Here is a 13,367-nt window from a genome sequence, read left to right as displayed (position 1 = left end):
ATGCAGAATTTGAATGCCAATTGGCCCTCCAATGGGGAAAAGCGCCCTCGTGAGAGTACTTGTTTCTATTTCAACCTACATGCAAGGTGGGAGAGAGATGGCAGATGAATGCAAGGTGAATCGAGAATGCTACGTGAGATTCACAATGAAAGGGTGATACTCTTTCATTAATGTCCCTTGAGATCACTCAGGTTCCATCTTCCCATTTACACCTACCCTTATCCTACGACCCATGCATCTCGCCATTCAATGCACCTCAATCACCCTTCCCTTCCTATTGCCCCTACGACCTAGACACGTGTGTGCACATTTTTATTGATAGAATAAGTATCACATGTCCAAATTCGATGCCGTCTGAAGCAATGGCTCCAGCACGACTAGTCCTATCTATTGAGATGATCCACCGCCATAACAAATCGGTCGGTAACCATCATAAATACATATGCATGTTACACCATTGGCGTATAATTTATAATAATGTTTTAATGTCTACTAATCACAGATTCGTGATTTCTCGTCATGACAATGACTCCCTACTTGGGGCACCTCATCGGCAGGTCCTGCTGCCACAAACAAGCAAGCAATCCTCCATCTGGATCCGGAAAGCCTGCTTGCAGCGCCTACCTCGTGCTACTAGAAGGCTTGAGTATACGTGGTTGCAGCAGAAACACTATTGGCCAATTGGTTACTGGACCCCTCAAGGTTCCTTTGGGGGCACTGACGCCAATAATGACCTTTCTCGCCACTAGGGCAGTCCATGGTCCTATAAAGAGGGCTCATCCCCCCACAAAATAGGGGGCTGTAACCAGCCCGGGTGGCCGACCTCCACCCACTGCTCCACTACTCCACAACCCACAAAAGGGGCCCATAAGAGGCACCCAAGAGCTGCAAAATGAGGCACACCAGCCCACACAGCCCTGCACCTCACCTGGGAACCTCCGTGGCATGTGTGGCAACACATGAGGCACAGGAAAGCCACGCTAACCACTCTCACGGGGGGCGGGCACACCCACAACACAGGCCCTTACTCATCTACCCTAGCCTCACTCACCAGGGGGCACACCCACAAGCAATGCCCTCTCTCACTGGGCGGGCACACACACAAGCAAGGCACTAGACGAGCCACCACAGTGCCGAGTTGCAGGTTTCGGATTCTGAGTTCCAGCCCCAGTTCCAACTCTTCTCCTACTTCAGATAGTACATGATATGACATGACATGATATGATATGATACGATACGACATGCTTTGTATTTGATATTGCTTGAGCTATTAAGCTCTTTATTTCAGCATAGTACTCAGCAAGGGCCTTAGCGCGCCCTTTGCTCCAGCCCTTTGTGGCTTGTATGAGTTTTTTCACTTTTGGTGTTTTCCACACTTTGTCCCATAGGCCTACGAGGCCTTCAGCGGACGTTGATATTTCTTTCTTTCTTTCTTTCTTTCTTTGTCTATGTGACGTCAGGAGATGTTGACCTCTATCACCATCATGGGAGCTGCTCGGGCAACGTCATCGATGTATTGGCATTGGGCTGAGATGTGTCAGTGAGAGGGGGTGTTGGAAAGGTCACCTCCCTATCTATAAGCCCCCAAATGAGAGCGTGGGGGAGGGAGACCTAGGGCATATGCCCAGAGAAAAGACAGAGAAAAGGATCATGTACCTAGAGGCATCAAAGTGGCTGCATATGATGTTGCCTTTAAGGAAGGAAGATGGCAGGGCAAGCTTGTCTTGGATCTGCCCTAGCAAGAGGTTAATGATGCTTCAGATTCTATTGCTTTGCTGCAGCTAGCCTTTCTATTTGCCAGGAACAGCCAGGATTGGTTGTTTTGCTGGCCTCTGTCTTGCCACGACTCCCTTGACGGGTATCAAAGCCGCCAAGACACATTTGGCTGATTTCTCCCCTGCCAGAACTCCCCTAGCGTGTATCAGAGCTGCCAAGGTTAGAACCCTCAGTCAAAATCGGAAGAAGGGCTGCCATGGGATGTTGCACTAGATTGGGATGCCTTTCTGTGATTGCATAGCAGAACGGAAGTGTCTGTGAACGGATTTTTCAGTTAGCTGTCTTTGGGCTGCCGCACGACAGTGCTTTTCTTGTATTTTGAGAATAAAAGATAAAGAAATACCGAAAGGGGCACTAATTGTTTAGCGCCAATCTGGTGTCCGATGCAGGACTGGGGCAATCTAGCTCTCAAGTGTAGTTTTCTAAGTTGTTCTAGTTTGCTGTGGACAGTTCTAAGTGGCTGGAAATCCAGTATTTGCTGTGGACAGTTCTAAGTGGCTGGAAATCCAGTATTTGCTGGTTATTAATTGTTCACTGCCCTTTGGATTTCCCGAATGACCCATGCAACCAAGGCACGACTCACATGAGGGCAGGGTGCCTTGGCCCAACCAGAGAGGTGTGCTTCCAGGTGCACTTTCAGGATCACACCGATGAAGGGCTGGCTTTTCGATACGCTGGTGAGGCCAACTGCCATGTATGCAGCACCTTTTTGGGAAAGTGATCTCTCGACAACAGAGTGGAGGAGGTTTGAGCCACTACAGCTGATATGAGGGCCATATGGATGAGCAAAGATAACCGACACGCCGCTGCCGAGCGAGGGACATAGAAATGATCTAGAGGACGTTAATATATGTTTCTCTCTCTTTCTCTCATTCTTTGGGAGTGCTTTCAAGGATCTGAAATGGCCCAGAAATGGCCCAAGACAATCTTATGGTTTTTTCTGCACAAAGGGAATGTGGCAAGGGCAAAAGTGCAAGTTTTATGCTCACTTTGAAAAACGAGAATGAGCATTTTTGTGATTGAAGAGGGGAGGGATAGGCGGGAGGGAGGGGAGGGATTGAATAGGAAAGGGATAGAGGGGAAAGAGGAGAATGGTTACAACTGAAGAGAGAGCGGGTAGGGGGGTTGGGGTTACACCTATGTTTGAAGCATCTGTTACTGTCATTAAACAATCCTTTCCACAGCAAATATGACGTTATCATCCCACCTCAAAGTGTCATTGAAAACATTAATATTATCAAGAGTCGGTTAAGCAACTTTCTTTGCACAACACAGAAATGAGAACTGCAATTTTTGAATCTCAATCTACCCTTCTATGCACACATGAGAAGAAAAGTATCAGAGAACAAATTGAAAGTCACAGATGTAGAAAACCTACCTTCACAATTTTATAGATGTCTGACCCTCCATTCGCACCATTCCCTGCGCCCCTTCCCTTTCCTCCTCTTCCGCCTCTTCCACCTCGGCCTGCTCCTCGTCCGTCCCCACCTGGAGAGAGGAAGCCATCTTCCTGATTGTTTTCCTTCGAAAACGTCTGGACTAATTTCGTGAAACTGTCTTCTCTAAATTGTCCCTTTTCGTCTACAATTAAATACAGCCCTGAACCTCCCAAGGGGAATGCATAATGATGGAGTGGAGTTGGCCTGAAATCAGTATAGACAACATGGCAGGGCTGCTTGTGCAAATAGCATATCCACTCGGCAAATTCAGTTGCATTAGACATCGTGGCTGACAAAAATACCATCTTGATGGCAGGCGGGAGAAAGATAATGCTTTCTTCCCAGACAACACCTCTTTCTCTATCTCTCATATAATGAATTTCATCAAATATAACCCAAGCAACTTCTTTCAAGACCTCGGAGCCTCTGTACAGCATTCCTCTCAAAATCTCTGTAGTCATAACTATGCAAGTCGCGTTCGGAGCTATAGAAACGTCTCCAGTCATGAGACCTACGTCACTGAACTCTTGACTAAGCTCCCTGTACTTCTGATTGCTTAGAGCCTTCAAAGGAGACGTGTATATGACTCTTTGCTTGTCCCTGAAAGACATGGCGATCGCATACTCTGCTACTGCAGTTTTGCCAGCGGACGTATGAGCTGAAACAAGGACTGATTCATTTCGCTCGAGGCAAGCAACTGAGACCTCCTGAAATGGATCCAAAACGAATGGATAATCTTTAGCTCTGGGACCGTTGTACACCGGATTGTCTATGCTTCCATGAAGTTCCTCATCCTGCGTTGGAACATAACCCGGGGGAACCGCCACTTCATGAACGCAGGTGCGCGCGATATTACGACGCTTACTCTCGGAAGAAACAGAAAGTTTAGACTCCTGATCAGGAAGGGAAATAGACCCATTCACACTCTCCGGATTCTTTCGTTTCCCAAGCGCACTGTCTGGTGACTCGTCCATTTTCTTCAAATCCGCTTTATGACAAGGGCATTGTATGGCCACGAAATTGCAATTGCTGGCATGCAATGAAACTAGCTATAAGAACTGGATTTTCCGCACGGCAACTACTGAACCTGTTGTACACACTCCGCCAAAGCAAAGAAATTGCAATTCAGCAAGAAAATTGACGAGCAGAGAGAGGGAGGGAGAGGCAGAGAACGGGGGCAAACCGACCTTGCAAGAGAGGCTCCAGCCAAAAGAAATCAGGAGCGCAAGCAATTCAATCAGATTCTGCAAAGAAGAAATCGAAATGCTCCAGGTTTTGGAAATTGGACAGAGATTATGTAGCGAAATTTCGGAGAAGAGGTGAGGGAGCTCAAGAAACTCTAAATTCCTGTGCGAGACAATCCTGCAGAGGCTCCCAATTTATCACAAGCTCCCCACAACCAAAGTAAAGAAGATGATGAAGAACAGCCATATAATCCAGCTGCATTAACTCCTTAATTACAATCTCAACCCTAATTTCCTTTAAACCCACCCATAGGTCATGTACAGTCACCAATCCACATCACTCTTCATTTTTACTCAACCGTGTAGTTTGTATCGGCCAACGTGGCACGGCCTTGCGCACACCTCCTAAGGGTCACACTGGGTTAGCTGATCTCCGCCTGGGATCGTTCAAGCGGCCCTATATCAAGCTATCGTGATGCTCGTGATTCAAGAAGGATGTAACAAGGTGGTGTTTCAGCACAAGATGCATCTTGGGCTTAAGGTGTCTTTGCTGTTGGCGGGAGTTGCAACGTACCTGAAAGATTTTAGCATACTTGGAGCCCACAAAGATCTGGTCATCAATAAAGTCCTAATGGATGCAATATCCAACATAGACTTTGGATAGGAACCCTTGCTGCGTGCAGCGCTGGATACAGGCGACTAGCCCCTCTATGGCCAAGTTTTGTAATCGGGTCCATTTTTTACCAGGGTTGACCCCCTGCTAATCCAAAATTCTATTTTTTTACCCAAAAAAAAATATTTTCCTTAACATCTACCACCAAGGCTTTGGCTTAGTGATTTGAGCATCAAGTCACTGGTTCAAATCTTGGAGGCCGGGCCTAGTGTCCTAGCTTGTGGTTGGGTGGGTATGTAGTGTTGACCATGGCTATCGACCGTGTGCCCACTGGTCCTGAGCAATGTGCCCCTCAAGGGGGGGTGAGTGTGGGGTGGGTGTGTTTTGTTTTTTTAAGAACATTTTTCTAAACAAATCACAAAACTTGGGGTTTCAAAATTTTGAAAGTTTTCTAATGAGAATTTGCAAATTTTTAAGCTAAAATATACTAAATTGCCTAAAATTTTGCAAATTTTTCAAAATTGAGAAAATATTTTTAATAGGTGAAAATGAAATGTTGTAGGTCCATTGCTAAACAATGTTAAATATCTTCCCTCACCCCTTTCTAAGGACAAAGCCATGTAGGAGAAATATGGTTCTTACACTAGCAGACCTTGTTGCCCAATCTAGGGTCTTCACACACTTTTACACCTTTTTATTTTAACAATGTCATAATTATAACTTCTTGGAGAAAACCTATCTTTAAGCAGGTAGCATAGTGCCATGAAACGAAAAGTTGAGCTTGTTGAACCACTTGTCCTTTTCCACATGGCATCCAACCTCTACCAAGTACCTCACAAAAGCTACGGTGTGCTTTTCCCACCCCAACGCACCACGAACCATGAAGTGGCCTCCAAGAAAGTTTTGAGTATGCTAGGTGGAGCTCAAGTTGGAGATTAGAAATTCAAGCTAGATTAAAAGCTCTAGTGGTTATAGGAGGACCTTGCTTCCCTCGTCAAGCCTTCCCCATGCACAGATTGCTGAGAATTACCCCAAGGATATTGCAATTGCACAAGTTCTTCATACCCCCATACTTTGCTTATTGATACTTTCCATCTACCTACTCTAAAGGCCCTTAATCTCAACAAAATATTCCATACATATAACTCAACCTAAGAAGAAATGTAATTAAAAAAGACTTTATTTTTCAAGAGAAATTCAAGCTGAAAAGGTGGAGTCCCCCAATTAAGCTATTGTTAAAAAGATAGCTTCAAAACTTCATGCAAAGGGGGACAACTCACGACATCCATAAGCTCTTACCACTTGGAGCTCCAAGCTCAGTCGTCGTACCAGATCCGTCGATCCCTTCATCTTGGTGGATCGATATCCATAAGGTGTGTGGCATATGAGCACATGAGAGATTTAGTTAAAAGAATGGTCTGTGGTCCTACCATTGGAGTTGTTGATGGCCAAAGATGCCAAGGAGCTACATGTATGAGTGCTCTTGCCGGATCCCTTTTTTCTCTTTTGGTTGTGTGTGTTTCTTACAATATTGTGTAAATAATGAGCACCAAAACAATAAGAAGAGCAAAACGTAATTACAAATTTATGATCTGGCTTCAATCCAAATAGTGAAGTTTGGACAGTGCATAACATCATACTCGAGATCTTTCAAGGCTAAACATTGCAGTTGAGATCATTCAATTGCAGTAGGATGTTCTTTCAACACATCCAAAGATATTTCAAAAATCAGCCCATTTTTGCTGGAGGTATCACAATGATAAGGGAAGAGGCATGCAATAGCATCACGTCTAAGCATGAGAGGAGCATAAGACATGGCGAGGTGTAGGTAGGATGCTTTTGGTGTAGGGTGCTTTTGCTGGGCAATGGGCTGCATGCCTTGGGGTGAAAAATCAACTTTGCCATGACATCAGATGAGCAGTAGAGTGGCTACTTTGTGGACATACGCTAAAATATGTGATAGGCAACTACACATGCCTATGATGACAAAGGATGCATGTTCCTCGTAGATTTTTTATCTTGGGAAATCTTCATCTCTAAGTGAAGTGAGTCCTTACAAGCACTCTTTTGAGAGTTAAAGAGGATTTCAAAAAACAATAGTTGTGCACATCATGAAGGGCCTAGATTGCTCTCAAGTGTAAGAAATGTGAGGACTAGACAGACCAAAAAATGGATTGCTCTCAATGCACGTCATGAAGGGCCTGGATTGCTCTCAAGTGTAAGAAATGTGAGGACTAGATAGACCAAAAAATTGATCTGCAGAGTTGCAGTAGTAGGTTGCTTTTGGTGTAGGGTGCTTTTGCTGGGCAATGGGCTGCATGCCTTGGGGCGAAAAATCAACTTTGCCATGACATCGGATGAGCAATAGAGTGGCTACTTTGTGGACATACGCTAAAATATGTGATAGGCAACTACACATGCCTATGATGACAAAGGATGCATGTTCCTCGTAGATTTTTTATCTTGGGAAATCTTCATCTCTAAGTGAAGTGAGTCCTTACAAGCACTCTTTTGAGAGTTAAAGAGGATTTCAAAAAACAATAGTTGTGCACATCATGAAGGGCCTAGATTGCTCTCAAGTGTAAGAAATGTGAGGACTAGATAGACCAAAAAATGGATTGCTCTCAAGTGCACGTCATGAAGGGCCTGGATTGCTCTCAAGTGTAAGAAATGTGAGGACTAGATAGACGAAAAAATTGATCTCCAGAGTTGCAGTAGTAGAGCTGGGGCACACTAGTAAGAAAAGCCATGAAAATTCTAGGGAAGAAAAAATTGATGATGCATATGGAAGAGGAGTGTTTTAGTTGATCGTAGAGCTTTCTTTCACCTAGCAGTAGTGGGTAGAGCTTTTGAAGCATAGACAGAGGAGAAGTCGCTCAAGAAGCATTGGTTTCAAACAAGGGTGCATGCATGCACGAAAGCACTTGGCTTCAACTTGTGGGTTTTACGGGTCTTTAGACACTGTCAATTGTTTAGTACGAAATAATAAAAAAGAAACGCTTTGAGGAATCGCAAGATCCAGTAGGCTTTGTCAAGTTTCTATAGTTATTTGCATGCTCTCACACTGATTGCACAGCCACTTGCCTTTATATTTAAAAAAACTATAATTAAAAACTGAAAGGTAAATCGGCGTTATTTTTCCTTTAAGGTTTTACGAATGATACCTGCAATGTTTTGATGTCAACTTTCTGGGGTTTTTTTTGGCTTTATTTTTATAAACAGATCCAGTAGATGACAATCTCTTCATCGATAGACATAAAGCCCATTAGGCAGGCATAAAGCCTGTTAGGCAGGCATAAAGCCCGTTTGGTTGGCAAAAAGCCCTTTCAACAGAAATATTTTTTTAAAAAGCGAACCTGCTTCTCTGACAAACGGCTTTCTGGATAGCAAATTTTTTTTTAGGCAATGGCTTTAGCAATAGGCGAATCAGCTTTAGTGCCTTGCTCACAAACAAACACACGAGACCTAGATGAGCGACCGGAAAGCTTGAACTAACTTGAAGCCTTGTAGCTAGAGGAAGCTAAGGCAATCATTCTAGGGAGAGCTCAAGCATGGAGGGAGAGTGGAGCCCCTAAATTGATTTATGGCCATGTTGGAGGGGGGTAAAAAGCACACACAAGCTAAAAGCGGAAAAGCCAAAAGCCATCTAAAAGTAGAGGTTCAGAATTTTAGAAATTCCTAAAAAACTAAGAATAATCACAAAACTCCCACTCAACTCAATCCTAAAGCACTGTCTCTAGGAGAGCCAGTGCTAATAAAAGCAATTTGTGATGGAAAGCATTCAATTCTTGTGTAGCTATTCATGATTTTCAATAGCGTTATACCAAATCTAAGAGCTCGTGTAATTGTTAATCATTTATTTGATGGTTTCCAATTGAGATCCTTCCATCAAATGCGCCCCTCAGGAAACGCACCTCGCAATGTAGTGGAGGTGCAAGAGATGGATTTGTGCTCAAGCTAAGTTTTTATCATTGCGTTTGTTTTCTGCAAATCACCCACACAGATTTTCAAATGTCTCACATTGAGGCTAGCATCAAAGAAAACCTCCATCACCCAGCCTAGATCAAGAGTAGTGGGCCTCACCCTATATCGCAACTAGATCCGCGGTTGGCAATGCAAAGCTGGGATGCTTCCATCGCCTTTTTGGATCTCAATATGCAAGATGGTTGTAATCTCTTTTGATAGCTCAGGCACTTATTAGTGCTCTCCTAGAGAGGCCTCCCCCCCCACTATTATGAACATGATTTTTGTAGCAAAATTTTCTTATTTTATCGCTTCATCCACATGAGTTCACAAGTAAACAATTAGTTTTCAAGCAACTCTGTCTGAGTTTTCTTTGAAGAGTTAGCTTTCATGTCTTTTTAGAAGTTTACATCTTTTTGTACTCTATATTTCTCTTTGACTATGGCTTAATAAAGGTATTAAATTTTAGCCCCAAAAAAAACTTATTGTCTGCATACAAGATTTCCACCCACATAGAGGTTGTCTTGTTGGTATCTTTTGTTCCATGGTTTTATATGTGTAAAAACCTTACATCTCCTCTATCTTGCTGTTTAACTTAACCCTTATTTGTGAACTCCCCATCTAACACCTTACGTCATCGTTGTCTCGACAAAACTAGCTCTATTGTTGTCATTGCCAACCACATAGACTATGTACATTTGATTTTAAATGTTTAGATACCTTTATGTTGCATGGTTAGTTTGTTATTTCTTGATTGGGTTTTTTTTTAGGTTTTTAGTTTTCTAGTTATGGTTAAGATGTGGTTATTTTATTAGTACTTAGAGTCTTGACTAATGTCTTAGTTTTATAAAGTTTTTATTTTGCACACACACAAAGAGAGAGAGAGAGAGAGAGAGAGAGAGAGAGGGGGGGAGGGATGGAGGGACAAAGGGAGGGAGGCGGAGAGAGAGAGAGAGAGAGAGAGAGAGAGAGAGAGAGAGAGAGAGAGAGAGAGAGAGAGAGAGAGAGAGAGAGAGAGGGACAAAGAGAGAGGGGGAGAGAGAGAGAGAGAGAGAGAGAGAGAGAGAGAGAGGGAGAGAGAGAAAGAGAGAGAGAGAGAGAGAGAGAGAGGGAGAGAGAAAGAGAGAGAGAGAGAGAGAGAGAGAGAGAGAGAGAGAGAGAGAGGGAGGGAGGGAGGGAGGCAGGGAGAGAGAGAGAGAGAGAGAGAGAGAGAGAGAGAGAGAGAGAGAGAGAGAGAGAGAGAGAGAGATTTTAAAATGTTGGTTTTTAACATAATAGAAGAATGTGAGAAAGAAAGTTGTATTAACATCTTCAAGAGGCCTCACGGCCTATGAAACAAAGTACAATCAGCAGAAATAAATCTTACAAGCTGCTATGTGCTGAAGCAAAGGGCCTTAGGACTTGCTAAGGCCCTTGTTGAGTGCTAAGCTAAGCTAATAATCTCAAAGTCTCAAAATCTCTTTAAAAACTCCCAAGAGACTTGAGAATATTGCCTTTTCAAGCCCTCTTCCTTCCATCTCTTTCTCATGGATCCAAATCCTAGTAGTGAAACTCAGCCCAATCAAGCTGCTGGATCTTCCGGTCCACCATAGGTGCAAGTGGTTCAGATTGATGCAAATGTTCTTCAGGTTTTGTTCAATCAAATGCAAAGTACTTAGCAGTAGTTGATATTGTTGCAACAAACTCAGGATGCACATAAAAACATTATGGTATGCCCTCCTTTTCTCCTAAGATCTACTTAAGAGAGAAGAAAGAGAGGACTCATGAGTATGTAAGCTCCTAGTTTGAATAGTTGGGGAGCTCACTTTGCCATCATTGTTTATCCAGACGATATCCACTCGACCCTTGTTGAGATGTATCTACGAGGGAAGGATTTCGCATGGTGGTCAGAATTGAAGGCAAAGCGTTCTACTCCAAAGTCTAGGACAGTTTTGTGAGGCTTTCAAAAAGGAATTTCTACAATAACTTGAGGATGATAATTTTTGAAAGCTTCAAAATCTCTCAAAGGGTATCAAGTCCTTGGAGTCATGTCTTTAGGACTTCAGAGATATTACTGCAAAGTTCCCTAACTTCAATCAACAAGCATTGCACTTGTTCTTTGTGAATAGTTTACCTAAGTATTGTCAAAACTGCAAACACTTGAGGAGGCTATCCATTTTGCGAAGATCTACAACAGTACCTATGGACACAAGGACATTGGATCTTCATCGGCCATGCAAAGTGGCAAGCCTAAAAGAAGAAACAACCGAAAGAACTGCCGAGGCTGAAAAGGCTACTTACAACAAGCAGATGTCAGGGCCTCTCACAGGAGGAAGCCTCTCATTGAATCTCTAGCACAAGCCAAAGGTTTTTGCATCAAGTGTGGCAAGCCAGGCCACATATCACCTGCTTGTCCTTGGAACCGAGCGAAAGGTAAAGGGAAAGTGGTTGTCTAATTCATAGAATCATGTACACCAGGTAACCTTGTCACATTGCTCATCTTGAAGTCTTTTCTTCTTATTCAAATTGTGAGAAATGTCATTTTAATGTCAAAGTATTTGGACCTCATGACTTAATTTGCATGATTGAGGGGCATCCAGTTCACATCTTATTTAACAATGGTAGTACTCACAATTTTATTGATGCTTCTCTTGTACAGAAGCTAAACATCCCCACGGCTCCCAGTAGCCATTGCTACGACTTAACTCTTGTGCATAGAGCTACAGAATCTTGGGAAGAGTTAATTCTATATCTTCGAGTGGAGATTCTGGATTCCTCAAACAATTTATCATTCTATGTTATGAGATTAGAATGGGTAGATCTTTTGATTGGCATGGAGTGGTTCTCTGCCAAGAACTCTTCTTTGAATATTGATTATAAAAATAATGTAATAAATTTCAAGTTGATGGAAAGTCATTTACTCTTCAAGGGGATCTTCATGGACCTATGGTCAATATTTCCTCACAACTTGATTTAAATTCACATGAGTCTAATGATCAGTAATTTGTTCTGCTTTTAAACATTTTAGCTATTGCAATCTAGAGATTGTGATGCTTTTTCGGGTTTGATAATAATTTAAGCTTGTTTTCTGCTAAACACACCTATGAAGCATGTATTTGTTGTGATAATGTTAATTGTAAGTTGGGGCAAAGATAGTGCGAAAGCTCCAAGGATATATCTAGGAGTCATGGTAGCCCTCCAATGAGATGCAAATATGTCAAATATCTATAGATGTCAAGTTGTCTCTTGCTTTGGCAGGGAGTTTGGTCTCTAGGAGATCTGTATCCGATGGGCCATATCAAGGGTAACACCTCGGGTAGGTCAATCTACTTTGAGTAGAGCAACGATAGGTTGGACCTCTACATGCATGCTCTGGTCAACCTTTGTGTCGCAAGCTCCACCACTCTGTGTCATCTCTTCCCACCTATCCATGATGCCCTCATCTTAGCTATCTCCTTCTCTACCCTATTGTGTCTTGGGATTGACTAGGAGGCATAGAAGTCAGTAATGTGTCTCTACACCCCTATGTTACTGTCACCTCTTACTATTTGATCTAGTGTAGCAGGGTTTCTCCATGTCACCACATATCTATTAGAAAGAAGAAAGGGATCAAACGTGAGAGTGGTCCAAACCCCTGTCCCTATACACGGACGTGCGCACACACACACACACACACATACACACACAGAGATTTGGCTTGTGACATGTGTATGTGACATCCCATGTAAATCATGCATGAGAGGGTGAGAGAAATATAGCACTGTGAGTGAGACATGGCTATATATATATATAGATATATAAAAGGGCAACTTATAGAAAGGTTGCATACATGTGCTTTTTAATAAGCATACATGTGTTGTGTGCACATACACAAGAGAGAGGAGGAGAAGAAGACACTTTTAATGTTTTAAAACATTCACATTGCGATAATCAATTATGTTGTAGCAATGGGCACAAGTCCCCTACTCATTTTATCATCTTAGCTTGGATGAGGGGATGGTGTGTTGCTAGAATAGGAAAGAAGACTTTTCAAGTGCTAGAATATATGCTGAATGGTTAATAACATAAGGGAATAGCAAAATTCTTGTTGGAAAATATACCCACAACAAAAATGTGCAAATGAAGTTTTTGTTAAGGAAGCGTGAGGAAATTTGGCATGCTAGCTTTTGCACTTTTGAACATCGCTTTTGAATCCACACATTGAAAGGTACCAGTCTCAATGAAAGTGCACACATGAAAACTCCCACTGTGGAATCCCAAGGGAGCTTGGTATGTTGTCATACAAAATTTTGAAGCACTAGCATGTCGAATGGGAATGTCATTTCCTTCCTGGAATTGTGCAAAGGATATTTCCATGAGTATTTATGGGGAAATGTGGCATTTTGGCTTAGTAACAATTCATCACCAATTCTA

At 42.8% G+C, this 13,367-nt stretch overlaps 1 protein-coding gene across 5 annotated transcripts in view; it reads right to left on the bottom strand.

The window, feature by feature from the left end:
* Window positions 1-4,603, bottom strand: part of HEN2 (RNA helicase, ATP-dependent, SK12/DOB1 protein) — a 65,511-nt gene extending 60,908 nt beyond the window's left edge. For 4 of the 5 annotated variants that reach the window (XM_087383139.1, XM_087383141.1, XM_087383142.1 and 1 more), the window contains exons 1-2: window positions 4,403-4,603; window positions 3,155-4,302 (exon numbers count right to left, since the gene is read on the bottom strand). In XM_087383139.1, the coding sequence (XP_087239265.1) occupies window positions 3,155-4,189 (1,035 nt within the window). In that variant the 5' untranslated portion in view covers window positions 4,190-4,302; window positions 4,403-4,603. The remainder of the gene's footprint in view (window positions 1-3,154; window positions 4,303-4,402) is intronic. The other variant, XM_087383143.1, reaches the window with a different exon arrangement.
* Between the last annotated feature and the right edge of the window lie 8,764 nt (window positions 4,604-13,367).

Source organism: Dipteris shenzhenensis, chromosome 12, assembly GCF_047967505.1.
Source record: "Dipteris shenzhenensis isolate YYH24624 ecotype China chromosome 12, Dip_SZ_1.0, whole genome shotgun sequence".
Taxonomy (NCBI): Eukaryota; Viridiplantae; Streptophyta; class Polypodiopsida; order Gleicheniales; family Dipteridaceae; genus Dipteris; species Dipteris shenzhenensis.
The sequence above is the reverse complement of the archived record's forward strand: the minus strand, read 5'-3'. Positions and strand labels throughout refer to the sequence as shown.